At 51.9% G+C, this 26,672-nt stretch overlaps 1 protein-coding gene across 1 annotated transcript in view; it reads right to left on the bottom strand.

Annotated features, from left to right (window-relative positions):
• The window catches only part of SLC37A1 (solute carrier family 37 member 1), a 271,365-nt gene that overhangs the window by 17,575 nt on the left and 227,118 nt on the right, over positions 1–26,672 (bottom strand). Inside the window, exons 16-18 of the mRNA XM_085620751.1 lie at positions 16,131–16,204; positions 10,485–10,563; positions 3,040–3,137 (exon numbers count right to left, since the gene is read on the bottom strand). Coding sequence (XP_085476877.1) covers positions 3,040–3,137; positions 10,485–10,563; positions 16,131–16,204 — 251 coding nt within the window. The remainder of the gene's footprint in view (positions 1–3,039; positions 3,138–10,484; positions 10,564–16,130; positions 16,205–26,672) is intronic.

The following is a 26,672-nucleotide window of genomic DNA, read 5'->3' as shown; positions in this document are numbered from 1 at the left end:
AGATGAGGCCAGTGCATGCTGCACTTGAGTTGTGGTATTTAAGATTAGGCCAGTGCGTGCTGCACATGTGAGTTGTGGTATCTAAAGATGAGGCCAGTACGTGCTGCACTAGCGAGTTGTGGTATCTAAAGATGAGGCCAGTAAGTGCTGCACTTGTGAGTTGTGGTATCTAAAGAGGAGGCCAGTAAGTGCTGCACTAGTGAGTTGTGGTATTTAAGATGAGGCCAGTGCGTGCTACACTTGTGAGTTGTCGTATCTGAAGATGAGGCCAGTGCTTGCTGCACTTGTGAGTTGTTGTATCTGAAGACGAGGCCAGTGCGTGCTGCACTTGTGAGTTGTGGTATCTGAAGTTGAGGCCAGTGCGTGCTGCATTTGTGAGTTGTTGTATCTGAAGACGAGGCCCGTGCATGCTGCACTAGTGGTATCTGAAGAGGAGGCCAGTACGTGTTGCACTTGAATTGTGGTATTTAAGATGAGGCCAGTGCGTGCTGCACATGTGAGTTGTGTTATCTAAAGATGAGGCCAGTAAGTGCTGGACTAGGGAGTTGTGGTATCTAAAGATGAGGCCAGTAAGTGCTGAACTAGTGAGTTGTGGTATTTAAGATGAGGCCAGTGCGTGCTGCATTAGTGAGTTGTCGTATCTGATGATGAGGCCAGTGCCTGCTGCACTTGTGAGTTGTCGTCTCTGAAGATGAGCCCAGTGCGTGCTGCACTTGTGAGTTGTTGTATCTGAACACGAGGCCAGTGCTTGCTGTACTTGTGAGTTGTCGTCTCTGAAGATGATGCCAGTGCGTGCTGCACTTGTGAGTTATCGTCTCTGAAGATGAGGCCAGTGCTTGCTGTACTTGTGAGTTGTCGTCTCTGAAGATGATGCCAGTGCGTGCTGCACTTGTGAGTTATCGTCTCTGAAGATGAGGCCAGTGCTTGCTGTACTTGTGAGTTGTCGTCTCTGAAGATGAGGCCAGTGCGTGCTGTACTTGTGAGTTGTCGTCTCTGAAGATGTGCCCAGTGCGTGCTGCACTTGTGAGTTGTCGTCTCTGAAGATGATGCCAGTGCGTGCTGCACTTGTGAGTTGTCATCTCTGAAGATGATGCCAGTGCGTGCTGCACTTGTGAGTTGTCGTCTCTGAAGATGTGCCCAGTGCGTGCTGCACTTGTGAGTTGTCGTCTCTGAAGATGAGCCCAGTGCGTGCTGCACTTGTGAGTTGTCATCTCTGAAGATGAGCCCAGTGCGTGCTGCACCTGAGAATGCACCTTCAGGCATTTCTGCACATGAGGGCTTTGCTATCTTCAGACCAGGCCAGTGCATGCTGCACCTAAGGATAGCTGCATCTGAAGATGAGGCAAGTAAGTGCTGTACCTGAGAGTTGTGGTATTCGAAGTTGAGGACAGTGCATGCTACACCTGAAGGCAACAGTATTTTCCGATTAGGCCAGTGCATGCAGCACCGGAGGGCTGCAGTATCTTCAGCTGAGTTCAGTGCCTGCAGCACCTGAGGGTTGCAGTATCTTCAGTTGAAGTCAGTGCATGCATCACCCGAGGGTTGCAGTATCTGAATATGAGGGCAGTGCATTCATCACCTGAAGGCTGCTGTATCTTCAGTTGAGTTCAGTGCATGCAGCACCGGAGGACTGTGTTATCTTCAGTAAAGGTCGGTGCGCGCAGCACCCAAGGGTTGCAGTATCTTCAGCTGAGTTCAGTGCATGCGTCAGCTGAGGGCTGCAGTATCTTCAGCTGAGGTCAGTGCATGCAGCACATGAGGGCTGCAGTATCTTTAGCTGAGGTCAGTGCATGAATCACCTGAGGGCTGCAGTACCTTCAGTTGAGTTCAGTGCATGAATCACCTAAGGGCTGAGGTATCTTAAGTTGAGTTCAGTGCATGCAGCACCTCAGGGCTGCAGTATCTTCTGTTGAGGGAAGTGCATGCAGCACCCAAGGGCTGCAGTATCTTCAGCTGAGGTCAGCGCATGCAGCACGAGGGTTGCGGTATCTTCAGCTGAGGTCAGTGCATGCAGCACCTGAGGGCTGCAGTATCTTCAGTTGAGGTCAGTGCATGCTGCACTTGAGGGTTAGATTACATGTATATGAAACCAGTGCAGCTGTAGTATCAGATGTTGGTGTCACTGGAGATGAGACCGCATGTGCTAGATCCGAGGGCTGCAGTATCTTCAGTTGAGGTCAGTGCATGCAGCACCTGAGGGCTGCAGTATCTTCAGTTGAGGTCAGTGCATGCAGCACCTGAGGGCTGCAGTATCTTCAGTCGAGGTCAGTGCATGCAGCACCTGAGGGCTGCAGTATCTTCAGTTGAGGTCAGTGCATGCAGCACCTGAGGGCTGCAGTATCTTCAGTCGAGGTCAGTGCATGCAGCACCTGAGGGCTGCAGTATCTTCAGTTGAGGTCAGTGCATGCAGCACCTGAGGGCTGCAGTATCTTCAGTCGAGGTCAGTGCATGCAGCACCTGAGGGCTGCAGTATCTTCAGTTGAGGTCAGTGCATGCAGCACCTGAGGGCTGCAGTATCTTCAGTTGAGGTCAGTGCATGCAGCACCTGAGGGCTGCAGTATCTTCAGTTGAGGTCAGTGCATGCAGCACCTGAGGGCTGCAGTATCTTCAGTTGAGGTCAGTGCATGCAGCACCTGAGGGCTGCAGTATCTTTAGTTGAGGTCAGTGCATGCTGCACTTGAGGGTTAGACTACATTTAGATGAAACCAGTGCAGCTGTAGTATCAGATGTTGGTGTCACTGGAGATGAGACCGCATGTGCTAGATCCGAGGGCTGCAGTATCTTATGTTGAGGGAAGTGCATGCAGCACCTGAGGGCTGCAGTATCTTTAGTTGAGGTCAGTGCATGCTGCACTTGAGGGTTAGATTACATGTAGATGAAACCAGCCCAGCTGCAGTATTAGATGTCGGTGTCACTGGAGAGGAGACCACATGTGCTAGATCAGAGGGACGCAGTATTTGAACATGACTCAGAAGTGCAAGAGTTGGGTGTTTGTGGAGGGGTCTTCAGTGTGCCATGCAGGATGTTTACCCAACTCACCAGTAACGCGCAGGCATCTGCCACCATCAACATGTAGAACACATTGTGCCATCCTGAGGGGGAGATGAGTCCTGCCAGCAGGGGGCCGAGGGCAGCACCTAAAGGATTAAAACAAGCAGTCAGTAAGGCTCTCCTCAGGGGGAACAACCCCCTGAACAGAGATGTGATCATTGCGGCAGGATCCACCCCCTCACAAACAACACCCCTAGCCAAAGGTTGACTACCTGCTGCGGAGTAAACCCCCTCAACAATCACTCCTCACAGAAGGAATTATACCCTGGGTAACTGATGCCCATTCACCAGAGGACTGATACCAACTGCACGGTACTGCACCCGCTAACAATACCAACTGCAGGTACTGCCGCCTCTAACAATACCAACGGCAGGTACTGCCCCCTCTAGCAATACCAACTGCAGGTACTGCCGCCTCTAACAATACCAACTGCAGGTACTCCCTCTTAACAATACCAACTGCAGGTACTGCCCCCTCTAGCAATACCAACTGCAGGTGCTGCCGCCTCTAACAATACCAACTGCAGGTACTGCCCCCGCTAGCAATACCAACTGCAGGTACTGCCCCCGCTAGCAATACCAACTGCAGGTACTGCCCCCTCTAGCAATACCAACTGCAGGTACTGCCGCCTCTAACAATACCAACTGCAGGTACTGCCGCCTCTAACAATACCAACGGCAGGTACTGCCCCCTCTAGCAATACCAACTGCAGGTACTCCCTCTTAACAATACCAACTGCAGGTACTGCCCCCTCTAGCAATACCAACTGCAGGTGCTGCCGCCTCTAACAATACCAACTGCAGGTACTGCCCCCGCTAGCAATACCAACTGCAGGTACTGCCCCCGCTAGCAATACCAACTGCAGGTACTGCCCCCTCTAGCAATACCAACTGCAGGTACTGCCGCCTCTAACAATACCAACTGCAGGTACTGCCCCCTCTAACAATACCAACTGCAGGTGCTGCCGCCTCTAACAATACCAACTGCAGGTACTCCCTCTTAACAATACCAACTGCACGGTACTGCACCCTCTAACAATACCAACTGCAGGTACTGCCGCCTCTAACAATACCAACTGCAGGTACTCCCTCTTAACAATACCAACTGCAGGTACTCCCTCTTAACAATACCAACTGCACGGTACTGCACCCTCTAACAATACCAACTGCAGGTACTGCCGCCTCTAACAATACCAACTGCAGGTACTCCCTCTTAACAATACCAACTGCAGGTACTGCCCCCCTCTAGCAATACCAACTGCAGGTGCTGCCGCCTCTAACAATACCAACTGCAGGTACTGCCGCCTCTAACAATACCAACTGCAGGTACTGCCCCCGCTAGCAATACCAACTGCAGGTACTGCCCCCTCTAGCAATACCAACTGCAGGTACTGCCCCCTCTAGCAATACCAACTGCAGGTACTGCCGCCTCTAACAATACCAACTGCAGGTACTGCCCCCTCTAGCAATACCAACTGCAGGTACTGCCGCCTCTAACAATACCAACTGCAGGTACTCCCTCTTAACAATACCAACTGCAGGTACGGCCCCCCTCTAGCAATACCAACTGCAGGTGCTGCCGCCTCTAACAATACCAACTGCAGGTACTGCCGCCTCTAACAATACCAACTGCAGGTACTGCCCCTGCTAGCAATACCAACTGCAGGTACTGCCCCCTCTAGCAATACCAACTGCACGGTACTGCACCCTCTAACAATACCAACTGCAGGTACTGCCGCCTCTAACAATACCAACTGCAGGTTCTGCCGCCTCTAACAATACCAACTGCAGGTACTGCCCCCTCTAGCAATACCAACTGCAGGTACTGCCGCCTCTAACAATACCAACTGCAGGTACTCCCTCTTAACAATACCAACTGCAGGTACTGCCCCCCTCTAGCAATACCAACTGCAGGTGCTGCCGCCTCTAACAATACCAACTGCAGGTACTGCCGCCTCTAACAATACCAACTGCAGGTACTGCCCCCGCTAGCAATACCAACTGCAGGTACTGCCCCCTCTAGCAATACCAACTGCAGGTACTGCCCCCTCTAGCAATACCAACTGCAGGTACTGCCGCCTCTAACAATACCAACTGCAGGTACTGCCCCCTCTAGCAATACCAACTGCAGGTACTGCCGCCTCTAACAATACCAACTGCAGGTACTCCCTCTTAACAATACCAACTGCAGGTACGGCCCCCCTCTAGCAATACCAACTGCAGGTACTGCCGCCTCTAACAATAGCAACTGCAGGTACTGCCCCCGCTAGCAATACCAACTGCAGGTACTGCACCCTTTAGCAATACCAACTGCAGGTACTGGCCCCTCTAGCAATACCAACTGCAGGTACTGCCCCCACTAGCAATACCAACTGCAGGTCCTGCCCCCTTAACAATACCAACGGCAGGTACTGCCCCCTGTAGCAATACCAACTGCAGGTACTGCCCCCTCTAGCAATACCAACTGCAGGTACTGCCCCCTCTAGCAATACCAACTGCAGGTACTGCCCCCTCTAACAATAACAACTGCAGGTACTGCCCCCTCTAGCAATACCAACTGCAGGTACTGCCCCTTAACAATACCCACTGCAGGTACTGCCCCCTTAACAATACCAACTGCAGGTACTGCCCCCTTATCAATACCAAATGCAGGTACTGCCCCCTTAACAATACCAACTGCAGGTACTGCCGCCTCTAACAATACCAACTGCAGGTACTGCCGCCTCTATCAATACCAACTGCAGGTACTGCCCCCTCTAACAATACCAACTGCAGGTACTGCCGCCTCTAACAATACCAACTGCAGGTACTGCCCCCTCTAACAATACCAACTGCAGGTACTGCCCCCTTAACAATACCAACTGCAGGTACTCCCCCGTAACAATACCAACTGCAGGTACTGCCCCATTAACAATACCAACTGTAGGTACTGCCCCTCTAACAATACCAACTGCATGTACTGCCCACTTTAACAATACCAACTGCAGGTACTGCCCCATCTAACAATACCAACTGCAGGTATTGCCCCATCTAACAATACCAACTTCAGGTACTGCCCCCTCTATCAATGCCAACTGCAGATACTTTCCCCTCTAACAATACCAACGGCAGGTACTGCCCACTTTAACAATACCAACTGCAGGTCCTGCCCCCTCTAACAATACCAACTGCAGGTACTGCCGCCTCTAACAATACCAACTGCAGGTACTGCCGCCTCTAACAATACCAACTGCAGGTACTGCCGCCTCTAACAATACCAACTGCAGGTACTGCCCCCTCTAACAATACCAACTGCAGGTACTGCCGCCTCTAACAATATCAACTGCAGGTACTGCCGCCTCTAACAATACCAACTGCAGGTACTGCCCCCTCTAACAATACCAACTGCAGGTACTGCCCCCTTAACAATACCAACTGCAGGTACTCCCCCGTAACAATACCAACTGCAGGTACTGCCCCATTAACAATACCAACTGTAGGTACTGCCCCTCTAACAATACCAACTGCAGGTACTGCCCCATCTAACAATACCAACTGCAGGTACTGCCCCCTCTAACAATACCAACTTCAGGTACTGCCCCCTCTATCAATGCCAACTGCAGATACTTCCCCCTCTAACAATACCAACGGCAGGTACTGCCCACTTTAACAATACCAACTGCAGGTTCTGCCGCCTCTAACAATACCAACTGCAGGTCCTGCCCCCTCTAACAATACCAACAGCAGGTACTGCTCCCTTAACAATACCAACTGCAGGTACTGCCGCCTCTAACAATACCAACTGCAGGTACTGCCGTCTCTAACAATACCAACTGCAGGTACTGCCGCCTCTAACAATACCAACTGCAGGTACTGCCGCCTCTAACAATACCAACTGCAGGTACTACCCCTTAACAATACCAACTGCAGGTACTGGCCCTTAACAATACCAACTGCAGGTACTGCCCCTTAACAATCCCAACTGCAGGTACTGCCCCCTCTAACAATACCAACTGCAGGTACTCCCCCTTAACAATACTAACTGCAGGTACTGCCGCCTCTAACAATACCAACTGCAGGTACTGCCGCCTCTAACAATACCAACTGCAGGTATTGCCCCTTAACAATACCAACTGAAGGTACTGCCCCCTCTAGCAATACCAACTGCACGGTACTGCCCCCTTTACTAATACCAACTGCACGGTACTGCCCCCTTTAGCAATACCAACTGCAGGTACTGCCCCCTCTAGCAATACCAACTGCACGGTACTGCCCCCTTTAGCAATACCAACTGCAGGTACTGCCCCCTAAACAATACCAACTGGAAAGTCCTGCCCCCTGGCACCATCCCTTCGTTGAGGTGAGATAACTGCTGCAGAGTTCACCCCTTCACTATCCGCCCTCACAGAAGGTTATATACCTAAGGCAGAGGAAAGGCGGGACTGCAGGGTCAGCTCATCCCACTTTACAGAGGTTTGCTACTTGCAGCAGGGTACAGTGCAGCCCTTTAACAATCACAAGCGGTGCGATATCCACTGCAGGGTACAGTGCAGCCCTTTAACAATCACAAGCGGTGCGATATCCACTGCAGGGTACAGTGCAGCACCTTTTAGTCCTTATCAGTGGGGTGATCTTAATGCAGGCTACAGTGTAGGCGCCTTTATCCTTTACCAGAGCTATGGTACCTACTGCAATGTACAGACATTAAACCTTATAGGAGGTGGGATGCTTAGTACAGCGTACATGTGCAGGCTCCTTTAGTCTTCAACAAAAGTGTAATACCTAACACAGGATACAGGTCCCTCCAGCCAAACCCCTCTTGGCCCCTTTCTTATCAAACATCACTCTCCCGAAGGTGAGCAAACTGGAATGTCAAAGGAGTGGGGATACTCAGCTATCAACCCTGAAGTGGCAACACTCACCTACTGACCCTCACACTCACATAATAAACAGGCAGATGCTCAACTACAAAACCAGGAATGCAGACTGCTCCAGAGCATGCAGGCGAGTGATACCAGCCCTGGAGTACAGCCACTCATCTACAGACCTGGGGTGCAGACACTCACCTACAAACTTTAGTACAGATGCTCCCCTACAGACCAGAGTATAGGCTGCAGACACTCATCTATCTACAGAGTGGGGTGTGTACGCTCACCTACAGACCTGAGTACAGACACTCGTCTACAGAGCTGGGGTGCAGACACTCCTCTACAGACCTGTGGTGCAGACGCTCACCTACAGACCCGAGTACAGACACTCATCTACAGACCTGGGGTGCAGACACTCGCCTACAAACTTTAGTACAGATGCTCCTCTACAGACCAGAGTACAGGCTGCAGACACTCATCTATCTACAGAGTGGGGTGCATTTGCTCACCTACAGACCTGAGTACAGACACACATCTACATACCTGGGGTGCAGATACAGACACTCGCCTACAAACTTGAGTACAGATGCTCACCTACAGACCAGAGTACAGGCTGCAGACACTCATCTATCTACAGAGTGGGGTGCATACGCTCACCTACAGACCTGAGTACAGACACTCATCTACAGAGCTGGGGTGCAGACACTCCTCTACAGACCTGTAGTGCAGACACAAGGTTATATATCTAAGGCAGAGGAAAGGTGGGACTGCAGGGTCAGCTCAGCCCGCTTTACAGAGGTTTGCTACTTGCAGCAGGGTACAGTGCAGCACCTTTTAGCCCTTATCAGTGGGGTGATCTTACTGCAGGCTACAGTGTAGGCACCTTTATCCTTTACCAGAGCTATGGTACCTACTGCAATGTACAGACATTAAACCTTATAGGAGGTGGGATGCTTAGTACAGCGTACATGTGCAGGTTCCTTTAAACTTCAACAAAAGTGTAATACCTAACACAGGATACAGGTCCCTCCAGCCAAACCCCTCTTGGCCCCTTTCTTATCAAACATCACTCTCCCAAAGGTGAGCAAACTGGAATGTCAAAGGAGTGGGGATACTCAGCTATCAACCCTGAAGGGGCAACACTCACCTACTAACCCTCACACACACATAATAAACAGGCAGATGCTCAACTACAAAACCAGGAATGCAGACTGCTCCAGAGCATGCAGGCGAGTGATACCAGCCCTGGAGTACAGCCACTCATCTACAGACCTGGGGTGCAGACACTCGCCTACAAACTTGAGTACAGATGCTCACCTACAGACCCGAGTACAGGGTGCAGACACTCATCTATCTACAGAGTGGGGTGTGTACGCTCACCTACAGACCTGAGTACAGACACTCGTCTACAGAGCTGGGGTGCAGACACTCCTCTACAGACCTGTGGTGCAGACGCTCACCTACAGACCCGAGTACAGACACTCATCTACAGACCTGGGGTGCAGACACTCGCCTACAAACTTTAGTACAGATGCTCCTCTACAGACCAGAGTACAGGCTGCAGACACTCATCTATCTACAGAGTGGGGTGCATTTGCTCACCTACAGACCTGAGTACAGACACACATCTACATACCTGGGGTGCAGATACAGACACTCGCCTACAAACTTGAGTACAGATGCTCACCTACAGACCAGAGTACAGGCTGCAGACACTCATCTATCTACAGAGTGGGGTGCATACGCTCACCTACAGACCTGAGTACAGACACTCATCTACAGAGCTGGGGTGCAGACACTCCTCTACAGACCTGTAGTGCAGACACAAGGTTATATATCTAAGGCAGAGGGAAGGTGGGACTGCAGGGTCAGCTCAGCCCGCTTTACAGAGGTTTGCTACTTGCAGCAGGGTACAGTGCAGCACCTTTTAGCCCTTATCAGTGGGGTGATCTTACTGCAGGCTACAGTGTAGGCACCTTTATCCTTTACCAGAGCTATGGTACCTACTGCAATGTACAGACATTAAACCTTATAGGAGGTGGGATGCTTAGTACAGCGTACATGTGCAGGTTCCTTTAAACTTCAACAAAAGTGTAATACCTAACACAGGATACAGGTCCCTCCAGCCAAACCCCTCTTGGCCCCTTTCTTATCAAACATCACTCTCCCGAAGGTGAACAAACTGGAATGTCAAAGGAGTGGGGATACTCAGCTATCAACCCTGAAGGGGCAACACTCACCTACTAACCCTCACACTCGCATAATAAACAGGCAGATGCTCAACTACAAAACCAGGAATGCAGACTGCTCCAGAGCATGCAGGCGAGTGATACCAGCCCTGGAGTACAGCCACTCATCTACAGACCTGGGGTGCAGACACTCGCCTACAAACTTGAGTACAGATGCTCACCTACAGACCCGAGTACAGGGTGCAGACACTCATCTACAGAGCGGGGTGCAGAAGCTCACCTACAGACCTGAGTACAGACACACATCTACAGAACCTGGGTGCAGACACTCAAGTACAGATGCTCACCTACAGGCATGGGTGAGTAGATATTAACAGACCCTAGAGCACAGACTCACCTACAGATCCCGTCCCGTCAATGATAGCAGTCACAGTGGAGAGAGCCTTTGCATTTCCTTTCAGACTCTTGTGAGTTCCCTGTGGAGAAACAGAAAGATTGTCAGAGACTGACTCAGGGGCCCAGCAATACTATCTACCGCTTGGATCAGCTTCCACAACAGGTGGCCCCAGGAAGGGAGTAGATGAGCCAATCAGAGAAGAGTGACCGGGACAAAGCAAAGGGGCCAGTGATATGACCCCAAAGTGACCTAGTCATCTGGGTTTCATTTTTAGGTCTCGCTTAAGGCAGCGCATGAGCTGTCTGCTGCGATACATTGTTAGCTTACAGTGAGCTTAAACCCTGTCCAATGGGTTGTGGTTATTGTCATTATCATTTACTTTCTTTTTATTAGTTAGCTTTTATTGACTTTCTGTCCTCTCCTGGTGTTTGTCTTTCACCTGGAGCATCGACTCATTACCTGTGTCTGCCTATGCTCCCTTTTCAGGTGCTACTTTTTAGTTAAGCACTCAATGAGAGTGCATGTGTTTTCCAGCTGTCTCCCTCGTGTACTTTGTGTTCCTCTTTCTCCCCCATGTGTTTCTCCCTTCGCCCTCCCTGTTGCCATTCTTGCTTTGCCACTCCCCTTTGTTGTCTATGTGCTTCCCACCTGTCACCCTCCGTGGTCTATTTACTTTTCCTGTGTAGCTTGGCTACAATGTTTATTTATTTAATTTGCAGAGTTTTATATAGCGCTGGCTAGACCCGGAGGTATCAGAGCGCTTAACATGAGGATCAGCGAGTTACAAGTTACAAAATTACATCAGTTACAGGAGCGGAGTATAACATAGGAGAAAAACAGTGAATACACAATAACATGGGTTATTAGCGCATAGCATACCCAAGACACACGTCAAATGGGGCATGGAAGGTAGAGGGGGAATGGTAAAAAGGGGGTAAGGAATGCATAATTGGGTCAGGCAGACCGGCAAGAGGGAAAGTACTCACAAAACAGTCAGAGTAAAAGACATACAAACCAGCCGGGGACCAACAATCTTAAACATCACGTTAATCGGTGATAGTAGAAGGTAGGAGGACAGTAGGACACCAAAGGGGGGGACGACATGAGGAAAAGAACAGACAGGCGAACAAGGAGCAGTCCAGCAAGAATGAGGATAGGTTGAAACCGCCAAGATGGAGGACCCTGGCCACGGGAACCGACAGCATCAACCCAAAATCTTGGAACACACAAAAATCCACCACGAAAACCACAAGGCAGCAGACTTGAAGGCTTCACGCAGGGTTGGATGGGGGAGGCAGCCACATGACCACAGAGGGAGGAGGGCAGGACACCGCTGATCACAAAGCGGGTCATCGACGTACACACACCCGGGGCTCCAGGGGCAGCAGCATCGCCATTCAGAATGCCGCAAAGACAGGGGAAAGTCAGATTTGGGCGCCAGGCCACAGCCCTGGAGAGGTGGAGGCAGCAGCGGGAACCAGGAGGGCGCGCCTCTCCAAAACTCAAGAAGCAAAACAAGCTTGGGGGCACTGGTCAGCAGCACCGCAGTACTGCCGCTGAACCCCCGCTGGGAGAAGCAAGACTCATGCATCTCCATCGTCGCTAGGGAGGCGGTGCAAGAGGACAGGCAACCTCAGGAAAACCCGGAGGGTAGGGGACGGCCAGGAGGGGAGATCCCCAGCCGATCCCCTCCCCAGGCATACCCCACCGGTCATCAGCCGCTGGAAAGACTCTGCCGTCAGCAGATGCTCGGCAACTCATCGGCAGGCGGGGGAGGAGAGGAAAACACACAGGAGAGACTAGGACAAACCATGTCCAATGTGCGGCTGGGTAGGTGACGGCTGAGGGGGAGAGCCAGAGCCAATCTCCTCTATAGCTGCCTAAAGAGCTCCACCGGGCATCGCCATGAAGATCGAAGCTGCACGGTCAGCACACTACTCAAGGTTCATCGGAAGATCTCGAACTGGGTCGCGGGAACTGTAGAGCCGAATGGCTGCAGTCCATAAGAACCTCAGGTGAGCAAAAAAAGTTCCAAGGGGGGTAGATTCCAGGGGACCAGGGCAAAAAAGGAAATCCCTGGCCAGATGTGCTTGCTCTTTATACCTCAAGCTCTACTGGGAGAAGTCCTGGGAGTGACTACTAGCTCAGGGCCTGGGTCACACACAATGCTTGCTGTACATATCCTAAAATAATTCTGCATATATCCCAAAGCAATGAACCCCATAGCCCTCTTCCTCCTCCCGCTGTCTAACTCCACCCCAATGCTGCACCTCTTTCCCTACAGCAGCACCCTGCGGCTTCACGTCTGTGACCCCCGGGTCTAGGTCAGGTTTGGGCACACACGTACTGCTTGCACTAGTTTACTCCAAGAAGCACTGGGTGTACCCTTAGAACTGCAGCCCATCCCTGGTATTCCTCTCCCAACCACACCTGATGCAGTACCTCATACCCCCTCTCCCACAGCAGCACCCAGTGGCTTCCTTTCAGTGACCCCCGGTTCTCCGTCTACCTCAGCCGGGTGTCAGGGACTGCTTACTCTAGACCCATACACGCAGCACTAGGAGCACCCACCAAAGTGCCCCCCACCCCTGCTCTTCCTCCTCCCAGTGTATTCCACCACACCTGGGGATTGTCACTGCCAATAATTCTCATTGGCGGGCCCTATTGGCTTTGCCTATGCTTGCTAACTTTGCTACAATGCAGTTTAGACATATGGTCACCATATTTGCAGCTTACAGTTCCTATTTCTCCTCCTACTAATCTTGAAATAAGATAGCACAATTTATTGGCAGGGAGCCTTTAAATTCAATTTACGTGGAATAAGATGGTTCTCTACTGTTAATCAAAATGTCTTTTGTGTGTATTTTTCACCATGAAATAGTGAAACAAATACTTTGGAGGCCATTTTACGTGGGTCCTGGCCACGTCTCCTCTTTTCATTTTAAATGAGTTTCACAACCAGACTCAATCCCAATCTTCCTAAACCATCGCACAACCTTTCCAATCCAACCCACAATTTCCATTAATGGTTTATGGATTACACAATGAATTATGCAAGTAATGAATTAAAGGTAAACTCTTTGGTCAACTGCCATCGAACCACTTCTAATGGGAGGAGGCCATGCTTGGGAGCTTGGATCCGGTGTCAGGGCGAACTGTTTACCAGTTTGAGTAAGCTACTGCTGCCGTCTGGATCTGTGTATGGTCACCAACTCAAGGCCCTAGCATTGCTTCCACCTCTTGTACCTCCTACCTTACTTCTGCCATAGTCCTCCCACTGTCCGTTCATATCCTGAAACCACTACCCAGACACTTCTCTGTCCCTTCAGAACCTGGAACACCTACACAGACGCTTCTCTGTCTCTTCAGAGCCTGAAACTCCTACACAGACACTTCTTTGTCTCTTCAGAACCTGAAACACCTACACAGACACTTCTCTGTCCCTTTAGAACCTGAAACCCTACCCAGACACTTCTCTGTCCCTTCAGAACCTGAAACACCTACATAGATGCTTCTCTGTCTCTTCAGAGCCTGAAACCCCTACACAGACACTTCTCTGTCCCTTCAGAACCTGGAACACCTACATAGATGCTTCTCTGTCCCTTCAGAACCTGAAACCCTACCCAGACACTTCTCTGTCCCTTCAGAACCTGGAACACCTACATAGATGCTTCTCTGTCTCTTCAGAGCCTGAAACCCCTACACAGACACTTCTCTGTCCCTTCAGAACCTGGAACACCTACATAGATGCTTCTCTGTCCCTTCAGAACCTGAAACCCTACACAGACACTTCTCTGTCCCTTTAGAACCTGAAACCCTACCCAGACACTTCTCTGTCCCTTCAGAACCTGAAACACCTACATAGATGCTTCTCTGTCTCTTCAGAGCCTGAAACCCCTACACAGACACTTCTCTGTCCCTTCAGAACCTGGAACACCTACATAGATGCTTCTCTGTCCCTTCAGAACCTGAAACACCTACATAGATGCTTCTCTGTCTCCTCAGAACCTGAAAACCCTACACAGACACTTCTCTGTCCCTTCAGAACCTGAAACCCTACACAGACACTTCTCTGTCCCTTCAGAACCTAAAACACCTACACAGACACTTCTCTGTCCCTTCAGAACCTGAAACACCTACATAGATGCTTCTCTGTCTCCTCAGAACCTGAAAACCCTACACAGACACTTCTCTGTCCCTTCAGAACCTGAAACCCTACACAGACACTTCTTTCCTTTGTTATAAATGCCCAGCTTGTGGGGGAAGATGCCAAGGAATAATGACCACAATGTCTGTGTGGCGAGTCTGTCTGACTCCCACTCCATGAAGAAAATGTCCTGAAGGTGGATGAGACGCAGGGAAAGGGTACACATCGGGCCAAAAAGGGAGAAATTGGGCAGAGAATATCACATTATGGATCCACTTCTGCTTCAGGGAGGAGGGGACACCATTCCAACATCTCTTCGACCCAGGAGGGCACATTAGCTTCTTTAAAGGTGAGTGGGTAACAACTTGTACTCTCAGCTGCACCTGGTCATAGTTCTGCAATCTTTTCACGTCACCCAAAGGAGTCACAAGGGAAGACCGAGGACAAGAAAAAGGCCTCAACATGGGCAACGGGACAAGGAAGACCAACAAGGGAAAAGCAAAGACTCAACTGCAGCAAAGAGGTGTAAAAGGCACACATGACAGTGAACGTAGAAGTGGGGACTGCTTGGAGGGCAGAGGTGACAAGTGAAAGATGGGGATACTAGTGTGAATAGCGATGATGGTGAAAGTAACAAGTTATTTGGCCAATGGGGATGGGCAGTGTTAGCCGCTAATTACCGGGGGTGGCGGTGTGGGGCGAGGGGGCGGGGGGGTCTGTAAATGAAAATAAAAAAAAATAAAAAAAAACACTTACCTTTAGGCCGGCCACCTGGCCGACGGCTGCCTCTCAGTCTGCTCGCCGTTGCCTCAGAAGCAGGAACCAGGAAACACCCAGGCTCCTGACTCCTGTAGTCAATCACAACACTGCAATGCAGCGTTGTGTTTGGTCTGAGAGCCATGATGTGGCGCCCAGACGGGGAACGGGAGCCTGGGCATGTTCTGCACCCAGGCTGTAATGCAGCCTGGGTGGAGAACATGCAAAGTGGGCATGGCTCTTATGGTGGGCTCAAGAGTGCCGGCCAAACATTCATGCGCACTTAGGAGGCAGCACCAGGAAATGGAAAACTTTAATGATAATAACGCTGGTTATTATTTCAGTTTTCCTTTCTACTGCTCACAGAGAGCAGTGGGGCGACGCTACCCCGCCTTAGTGAAGGAGCCGCCACTGGGGATGGGGCGCCAGAGAGCGTGAGAAGGAGGAAGGGAGTGCCCTGACTGGTGCAGATACAGCATGTGTAGAAAGTACTGTGTGCTCAGGTCCTGCAGCTGGTGAATTGGTGAAAAGAGTGTGAGGGTCTCATGTGTGAGGAGTAACCAAGGATGGCTGGTGACAAGGGTCACAGAGAAGACAGGCGGCTTCAGATCTCTAGGGTAAAAGGATGGTTTGGAACATAGTGATGCGGATAATGCTGTAAAGGCCAGAGTGCACCAAGGGAAGCATTAACACGAAGAGGACAGAGAACGTAAGACTGATATCATGTTGGAGACAGAACTTACCAAGTCTGCTGAGACAGCTGTGGTGATTAGAGAGTAGGGGCCATTCACCAGAGCTCCACAGACCAGCAGCATCCCTGCAAAGACAAAACAGATGAAGGTTCCGCCTCACCACCATCTGCAGGGCAGCCAGTGCTGAACTTATGGTGTCTACTCACGCCCACCACTGCCTTCCTCGATCTCCAGCTGACACCCCAAACAGGCAATCACCCACCACCCAAGTGCACATCATTCAATGACCACCACCAGCCACCAAAGAGTGTCCATTGACAACAACCTACAACTTGTCATCAACCTCCCCAGTGGCCCCAAGATCATCCACTGCCCAGCAGTTATCACCGCTGACTATTCACTGCTTTCTTCAAAACCCAATCACCAACCTCCGAAGTGCACCAAGGACACAAATGGATCACCACCAGCTGCCACACAGTACCCACTACCATCAAACACCCACCATCACCAGCCTTCAGATGCTCACAGTATCCAATGTCACACTAGACACTGCCAGTGTCCTCCAACATAACCCGACACCCCAACACCCTCCCCACACTGGACCCAGTATGACGATTTACTGACCACCACCAGCTGTCTCAGAGCATCCAACACCATCAATCAACACACGATCATCCAACACCATCAATCAACACGCGATCATCCAACGCCATCAATGAACACACAATCATCCAACGCCATAAATCAACACACGATCATCCAACGCCACCAATTAATCAACACGCGATCATCCAACGCCATCAATCAACACGCGATAATCCAGTGCCATCAATCAACACACGATCATCCAATGCGATTAATTAACAAGCGATCATCCAACGCCATCAATCAGCACACGATCATCCAGTGCCATCAATCAATCAACACGCAATCATCCAACGCCATCAATCAACAAGCGATCATCCAACGCCATCAATCAACACGCGATCATCTAACGCCATCAATCAACACACGATCATTCAACGCCATCAATCAACAAGTGATCATCCAACACCATCAATCAACACACGACCATCCAATGCCATCAATCAACATATGATCATTCAACGCCATCAATCAACAAGTGATCATCCAACACCATCAATCAACACACGACCATCCAATGCCATCAATCAACACATGATCATCCAATGCCATCAATTAACAAGTGATCATCCAACGCCATCAATCAACACACGATCATCCAGTGCCATCAATCAATCAACACGCGATCATCCAACGCCATCAATCAACCCACGATCATCCAACGCCATCAATCAACCCCAGTCATCCAACGCCAAACAACATGCGATCATCCAGCGCCATCAATCAACATGCGATCATCGAACGCCATCAATCAATCAACACGCGATCATCCAACACCATCAATCAACACGCGATCATCCAACCCCATTAATCAACATGTGATCATCCAACGCCATCAATCAACATGCGATCATCCAATGCCATCAATCAACACAAGATCATCCAACACCATCAATCAACACACGATCATCCAATGCCATCAATCAACACGCGATCATCCAACGCCATCAATCAACACGCGATCATCCAGTGCCATCAATCAACACGCGATCATCCAGTGCCATCAATCAATCAACACGCGATCATCCAGTGCCATCAATCAATCAACACACGATCATCCAACGCCATCAATCAACACGCGATCATCCAACGCCAGTCAACACGTGATCATCCAACGCCATCAATCAAACATGCGATCATCCAACGCCATCAATCAAACGCGATCATCCAACGCCAATCAATCAACACGCGATCATCCAACGCATCAATCAACACGCAATCATCCAGTGCCAATCAATCCGCGATCATCCAACGCCATCAATCAACACGCTTTCATCCAACGCCATCAATCAACACGCGATCATCCAGTGCCATCAATCAATCAACACGCGATCATCCAACGCCATCAATCAACACGCGATAATGCAATGCCATCAATCAACAGGCGATCATCAAACGCCATCAATTAATTAACACGCGATCATCCAACGCCAATCAACACGCTATCATCCAATGCCATCAATCAACACACGATAAACCAACACCATCAATCAACACACGATCATCCAACGCCATCAATCAACACACGATCATCCAACGCCATCAATTAACAAGTGATCATCCAACGCCATCAATCAACACGCGATCATCCAGTGCCATCAATCAATCAACACACGATCATCCAACGCCATCAATCAACACGCGATCATCCAATGCCATCAATCAACAAGTGATCATCCAACGCCATCAATCAATCAACACGCGATCATCCAACGCCATAAATCAACACGCGATCATCCAGTGCCATAAATCAATCAACACGCGGTCATCCAACGCCATCAATCAACACGCGATCATCCAACGCCATCAATCAATCAACACGCGATCATCCAATCCCATCAATCAACATGCGATCATCCAACGCCATCAATCAACACACGATCAACCAACACCATCAATCAACACATGATCATCCAACGCCATCAATCAACACACGATCAACCAACAACATCAATCAACACAAGATCATCCAACACCATCAATCAACACACGATCATCCAACACCAATCAACACGCGATCATCCAACGCCAATCAACACGCGATCATCCAATGCCATCAATTAACACGCGATCATCCAACGCCATCAATCAACATGCGATCAGCCAACGCCATCAATCAACATGGGATCATCCAACGCCATCAATCAACACACGATCAACCAACACCATCAATCAACACATGATCATCCAACGCCATCAATCAACACACGATCAACCAACAACATCAATCAACACAAGATCATCCAACACCATCAATCAACACACGATCATCCAACGCCAATCAACACGCGATCATCCAACGCCATCAATCAACACGCGATCATCCAACGCCATCAATCAACATGCGATCATCCAACGCCATCAATCAACACCCGATTTGTTTGTGACTTAATCTGTACTTTGAGATTAAGATTGTATAACAAATACTTCAGGTGTTCCGGCTTAATCAAACTTTCTTGTACATATGTAGTGGTGTCCAGGCAGTGAAACCACAAGGGCTGAGCACTAGTAATTGATTTATTAGACACTAACTCCAGTGCGGCTGACCGAGGGCCATCACTGCTCTACTCCTTTTTTCTTATTTAGTGTTTCCGATAACACAAAATGTGCCCCATGTTAGAAGCAGATATGCGGGCCTGTGCTACTCATGGTTCCTCAGCCTGTACATGCGGGCCTGTGCTACTCATGGTTACTCAGCCTGTACATGTGGGCCTGTACATGCAGGCCTGTGCTACTCATGGTTCCTCAGCCTGTACATGCAGGCCTGTGCTACTCATGGTTACTCAGCCTGTACATGCGGGCCTGTGCTACTCATGGTACCTTAGCCTGTACAGGCGGGCCTATGCTACTCCTGGTTCCTCAGCCTGTACATGCGGGCCTATGCTACTCCTGGTTCCTCAGCCTGTACATGCGGGCCTGTGCTACTCATGGCTCCTCAGCCTGTACATGCGGGCCTGTGCTACTCATGGTTCCTCAGCCTGTACATGCGGGCCTGTACATGGGGGCCTGTGCTACTCATGGTTCCTCAGCCTGTACATGCGGGCCTGTATATGCGGGCCTGTGCTACTCATGGTTCCTCAGCCTGTACATGCTGGCCTGTGCTACTCCTGGTTCCTCAGCCTGTACATGCGGGCCTGTGCTACTCATGGTTCCTCAGTCTGTACATGCAGGTCTGTGCTACTCATGGTTCCTCAGCCTGTACATGCGGGCCTGTGCTACTCATGGTTCCTCAGCCTGTACATGCGGGCCTGTGCTACTCATGGTTCCTCAGCCTGTACATGCGGGCATGTGCTACTCCTGGTTCCTCAGCCTGTACATGCGGGCCTGTGCTACTCATGGTTCCTCAGCCTGTACATGCGGGCCTGTGCTACTCATGGTTCCTCAGCCTGTACATGGGGGCCTGTGCTACTCATGGTTCCTCAGCCTGTACATGGGGGCCTGTGCTACTCATGGTTCCTCAGCCTGTACATGCGGGCCTGTATATGCGGGCCTGTGCTACTCATGGTTCCTCAGTCTGTACATGCAGGTCTGTGCTACTCATGGTTCCTCAGCCTGTACATGCGGGCCTGTGCTACTCATGGTTCCTCAGCCTGTACGTGCGGGCCTATGCTACTCATGGTTCCTCAGCCTGTACATGGGGGCCTGTGCTACTCATGGTTCCTCAGCCTGTACATGCGGGCCTGTATATGCGGGCCTGTGCTACTCATGGTTCCTCAGCCTGTACGTGCGGGCCTATGCTACTCATGGTTCCTCAGCCTGTACATGCGGGCCTGTACATGGGGGCCTGTGCTACTCATGGTTCCTCAGCCTGTACATGCGGGCCTGTATATGCGGGCCTGTGCTACTCATGGTTCCTCAGCCTGTACATGCTGGCCTGTGCTACTCATGGTTCCTCAGCCTGTACATGCGGGCCTGTGCTACTCATGGTTCCTCAGCCTGTACATGCGGGCATGTGCTACTCCTGGTTCCTCAGCCTGTATATGCGGGCCTGTGCTACTCATGGTTCCTCAGCCTGTACATGCTGGCCTGTGCTACTCATGGTTCCTCAGCCTGTACATGCAGGCCTGTGCTACTCATGGTTCCTCAGCCTGTACATGGGGGCCTGTGCTACTCATGGTTCCTCAGCCTGTACATGCGGGCCTGTATATGCAGGCCTGTGCTACTTATGGTTCCTCAGCCTGCACATGCAGGCCTGTGCTACTTATGGTTCCTCAGCCTGCACATGCGGGCCTGTGTTACTCATGGTTCTTCAGCCTGCACATGCGGGCCTGTGCTACTTATAGTTCCTCAGCCTGTACATGCGGGCCTGTGCTACTTATAGTTCCTCAGCCTGCACATGCGGGCCTGTGCTACTCATGGTTCCTCAGCCTGTACATGCGGGCCTGTATATGCGGGCCTGTGCTACTCATGGTTCCTCAGCCTGTACATGCAGGTCTGTGCTACTCATGGTTTCTCAGCCTGTACATGCGTGCCTGTGCTACTTATAGTTCCTCAGCCTGTACATGTGAGCCTGTACATGCGGGCCTGTGCTACTTATAGTTCCTCAGCCTGCACATGGGGGCCTGTGCTACTCATAGTTCCTCAGCCTGTACGTGCGGGCCTGTGCTACTCATGGTTCCTCAGCCTGTACGTGCAGGCCTGTGCTACTCATGGTTCCTCAGCCTGTACGTGCGGGCCTGTGCTACTCATGGTTCCTCAGCCTGTACATGCGGGCCTGTGCTACTCATGGTTCCTCAGCCTGTACGTGCAGGCCTGTGCTACTCATGGTTCCTCAGCCTGTACGTGCGGGCCTGTGCTACTCATGGTTCCTCAGCCTGTACATGCAGGCCTGTGCTACTCATGGTTCCTCAGCCTGTACGTGCGGGCCTGTGCTACTCATGGTTCCTCAGCCTGTACGTGCGGGCCTGTGCTACTTATGGTTCCTCAGCCTGTACATGCAGGCCTGTGCTACTCATGGTTCCTCAGCCTGTACGTGCGGGCCTGTGCTACTCATGGTTCCTCAGCCTGTACATGCAGGCCTGTGCTACTCATGGTTCCTCAGCCAGTACGTGCGGGCCTGTGCTACTCATGGTTCCTCAGCCTGTACATGCAGGCCTGTGCTACTCATGGTTCCTCAGCCTGTACGTGCGGGCCTGTACATGCGGGCCTGTGCTACTCATGGTACCTGGGCCTGTACATGCGGGCCTGTGCTACTCATGGTACCTTAGCCTGTACATGCGGGCCTGTGCTACTCATGGTTCCTCAGCCTGTACGTGCGGGCCTATGCTACTCATGGTTCCTCAGCCTGTACATGTGGGCCTATGCTACTCATGGTTCCTCAGCCTGTACGTGCGGGCCTGTGCTACTCATGGTTCCTCAGCCTGTACATGCGGGCCTGTACATGGGGGCCTGTGCTACTCATGGTTCCTCAGCCTGTACATGCGGGCCTGTATATGCGGGCCTGTGCTACTCATGGTTCCTCAGCCTGTACATGTGGGCCTATGCTACTCATGGTTCCTCAGCCTGTACATGCAGGCCTGTGCTACTTATGGTTCCTCAGCCTGCACATGCGGGCCTGTGCTACTCATGGTTCCTCAGCCTGTACGTGCGGGCCTGTGCTACTCATGGTTCCTCAGCCTGTACATGCAGGCCTGTGCTACTCATGGTTCCTCAGCCTGTACGTGCGGGCCTGTGCTACTCATGGTTCCTCAGCCTGTACATGCAGGCCTGTGCTACTCATGGTTCCTCAGTCTGTACGTGCGGGCCTGTGCTACTCATGGTTCCTCAGTCTGTACGTGCGGGCCTGTGCTACTCATGGTTCCTCAGCCTGTACATGCGGGCCTGTGCTACTCATGGTACCTCAGCCTGTACATGCGGACCTGTACATGCGGGCCTGTGCTACTCATGGTACCTGGGCCTGTACATGCGGGCCTGTGCTACTCATGGTTCCTCAGCCTGTACGTGTGGGCATATGCTACTCATGGTTCCTCAGCCTGTACGTGCGGGCCTGTGCTACTCATGGTTACTCAGCCTGTACATGTGGGCCTGTACATGTGGGCATATGCTACTCATGGTTCCTCAGCCTGTACATGCAGGCCTGTGCTACTCATGGTTCCTCAGCCTGCACATGCGGACCTGTACATGCAGGCCTGTGCTACTTATGGTTCCTCAGCCTGCACATGCGGGCCTGTGCTACTTATAGTTCCTCAGCCTGTACATGCGGGCCTGTACATGCGGGCCTGTGCTACTTATAGTTCCTCAGCCTGCACATGCGGGCCTGTGCTACTCATGGTTCCTCAGCCTGTATATGCGGGCCTGTGCTACTCATGGTTTCTCAGCCTGCACATGCGGGCCTGTGTTACTCATGGTTCCTCAGCCTGCACATGCGTGCCTGTGCTACTTATAGTTCCTCAGCCTGTACATGTGAGCCTGTACATGCGGGCCTGTGCTACTTATAGTTCCTCAGCCTGCACATGGGGGCCTGTGCTACTCATAGTTCCTCAGCCTGTGCATGCGGGCCTGTGCTACTCATGGTTCCTCAGCCTGTACGTGCAGGCCTGTGCTACTCATGGTTCCTCAGCCTGTACATGCGGACCTGTACATGCAGGCCTGTGCTACTTATGGTTCCTCAGCCTGTACATGCGGGCCTGTATATGCGGGCCTGTGCTACTCATGGTTCTTCAGCCTGCACATGCGGGCCTGTGCTACTTATAGTTCCTCAGCCTGTACATGCGGGCCTGTACATGCGGGCCTGTGCTACTTATAGTTCCTCAGCCTGCACATGCGGGCCTGTGCTACTCATGGTTCCTCAGCCTGTACATGCGGGCCTGTATATGCGGGCCTGTGCTACTCATGGTTCCTCAGCCTGCACATGCGTGCCTGTGCTACTTATAGTTCCTCAGCCTCTACATGTGAGCCTGTACATGCGGGCCTGTGCTACTTATAGTTCCTCAGCCTGCACATGGGGGCCTGTACATGCGGGCCTATGCTACTCATAGTTCCTCAGCCTGTGCATGCGGGCCTGTGCTACTCATGGTTCCTCAGCCTGTACGTGCAGGCCTGTGCTACTCATGGTTCCTCAGCCTGTACGTGCGGGCCTGTGCTACTCATGGTTCCTCAGCCTGTACATGCAGGCCTGTGCTACTCATGGTTCCTCAGCCTGTACGTGCGGGCCTATGCTACTCATGGTTCCTCAGCCTGTACATGTGGGCCTATGCTACTCATGGTTCCTCAGCCTGTACGTGCGGGCCTGTGCTACTCATGGTTCCTCAGCCTGTACATGCGGGCCTGTACATGGGGGCCTGTGCTACTCATGGTTCCTCAGCCTGTACATGCGGGCCTGTACATGCGGGCCTGTGCTACTCATGGTTCCTCAGCCTGTACATGCAGGCCTGTGCTACTCATGGTTCCTCAGTCTGTACATGCGGGCCTGTGCTACTCACGGTTCCTCAGCCTGTACATGCGGACCTGTACATGCGGGCCTGTGCTACTCATGGTTCCTCAGCCTGTACATGCGGGCCTGTGCTACTCATGGTACCTTAGCCTGTACATGCGGGCCTGTGCTACTCATGGTTCCTCAGCCTGTACGTGCGGGCCTATGCTACTCATGGTTCCTCAGCCTGTACATGTGGGCCTGTACATGGGGGCCTGTGCTACTCATGGTTCCTCAGCCTGTACATGCGGGCCTGTATATGCGGGCCTGTGCTACTCATGGTTCCTCAGCCTGTACATGCAGGCCTGTGCTACTTATGGTTCCTCAGCCTGCACATGCGGGCCTGTGCTACTCATGGTTCCTCAGCCTGTACGTGCGGGCCTGTGCTACTCATGGTTCCTCAGCCTGTACATGCAGGCCTGTGCTACTCATGGTTCCTCAGCCTGTACATGCAGGCCTGTGCTACTCATGGTTCCTCAGCCTGTACATGCGGGCCTGTGCTACTCATGGTTCCTCAGTCTGTACGTGCGGGCCTGTGCTACTCATGGTTCCTCAGTCTGTACGTGCGGGCCTGTGCTACTCATGGTTCCTCAGTCTCTACATGTGGGGCTGTGCTACTCATGGTTCCTCAGCCTGTACATGCAGGCCTGTGCTACTCATGGTACCTCAGCCTGTACATGCGGACCTGTACATGCGGGCCTGTGCTACTCATGGTACCTGGGCCTGTACATGCGGGCCTGTGCTACTCATGGTTCCTCAGCCTGTACGTGTGGGCATATGCTACTCATGGTTCCTCAGCCTGTACGTGCGGGCCTGTGCTACTCATGGTTACTCAGCCTGTACATGTGGGCCTGTACATGTGGGCATATGCTACTCATGGTTCCTCAGCCTGTACATGCGGACCTGTACATGCAGGCCTGTGCTACTCATGGTTCCTCAGCCTGTACATGCAGGCCTGTGCTACTCATGGTTCCTCAGCCTGCACATGCGGGCCTGTGCTACTTATAGTTCCTCAGCCTGTACATGCGGACCTGTACATGCAGGCCTGTGCTACTTATGGTTCCTCAGCCTGCACATGCGGGCCTGTGCTACTTATAGTTCCTCAGCCTGTACATGCGGGCCTGTACATGCGGGCCTGTGCTACTTATAGTTCCTCAGCCTGCACATGCGGGCCTGTGCTACTCATGGTTCCTCAGCCTGTACATGCGGGCCTGTATATGCGGGCCTGTGCTACTCATGGTTCCTCAGCCTGTACATGCAGGTCTGTGCTACTCATGGTTTCTCAGCCTGCACATGCGGGCCTGTGTTACTCATGGTTCCTCAGCCTGCACATGCGTGCCTGTGCTACTTATAGTTCCTCAGCCTGTACATGTGAGCCTGTACATGCGGGCCTGTGCTACTTATAGTTCCTCAGCCTGCACATGGGGGCCTGTGCTACTCATAGTTCCTCAGCCTGTGCATGCGGGCCTGTGCTACTCATGGTTCCTCAGCCTGCACATGCGGGCCTGTGTTACTCATGGTTCTTCAGCCTGCACATGCGGGCCTGTGCTACTTATAGTTCCTCAGCCTGTACATGCGGGCCTGTACATGCGGGCCTGTGCTACTTATAGTTCCTCAGCCTGCACATGCGGGCCTGTGCTACTCATGGTTCCTCAGCCTGTACATGCGGGCCTGTATATGCGGGCCTGTGCTACTCATGGTTCCTCAGCCTGCACATGCGTGCCTGTGCTACTTATAGTTCCTCAGCCTGTACATGTGAGCCTGTACATGCGGGCCTGTGCTACTTATAGTTCCTCAGCCTGCACATGGGGGCCTGTACATGCGGGCCTATGCTACTCATAGTTCCTCAGCCTGTGCATGCGGGCCTGTGCTACTCATGGTTCCTCAGCCTGTACGTGCAGGCCTGTGCTACTCATGGTTCCTCAGCCTGTACGTGCGGGCCTGTGCTACTCATGGTTCCTCAGCCTGTACATGCGGGCCTGTGCTACTCATGGTTCCTCAGTCTCTACATGTGGGCCTGTACATGCGGGCCTATGCTACTCATGGTACCTCAGCCTGTACGTGCGGGCCTATGCTACTCATGGTTCCTCAGCCTGTACATGCAGGCCTGTGCTACTCACGGTTCCTCAGCCTGTACATGCAGGCCTGTGCTACTCATGGTTCCTCAGCCTGTACGTGCGGACCTGTACATGCGGGCCTGTGCTACTCATGGTACCTGGGCCTGTACATGCGGGCCTGTGCTACTCATGGTACCTTAGCCTGTACATGCGGGCCTGTGCTACTCATGGTTCCTCAGCCTGTACGTGCGGGCCTATGCTACTCATGGTTCCTCAGCCTGTACATGTGGGCCTATGCTACTCATGGTTCCTCAGCCTGTACGTGCGGGCCTGTGCTACTCATGGTTCCTCAGCCTGTACATGCGGGCCTGTACATGGGGGCCTGTGCTACTCATGGTTCCTCAGCCTGTACATGCGGGCCTGTATATGCGGGCCTGTGCTACTCATGGTTCCTCAGCCTGTACATGCAGGCCTGTGCTA

Source organism: Triturus cristatus, chromosome 8 (assembly GCF_964204655.1).
Source record: "Triturus cristatus chromosome 8, aTriCri1.1, whole genome shotgun sequence".
Taxonomy (NCBI): domain Eukaryota; kingdom Metazoa; phylum Chordata; class Amphibia; order Caudata; family Salamandridae; genus Triturus; species Triturus cristatus.
This window is presented reverse-complemented; position numbering and strand designations above follow the sequence as displayed.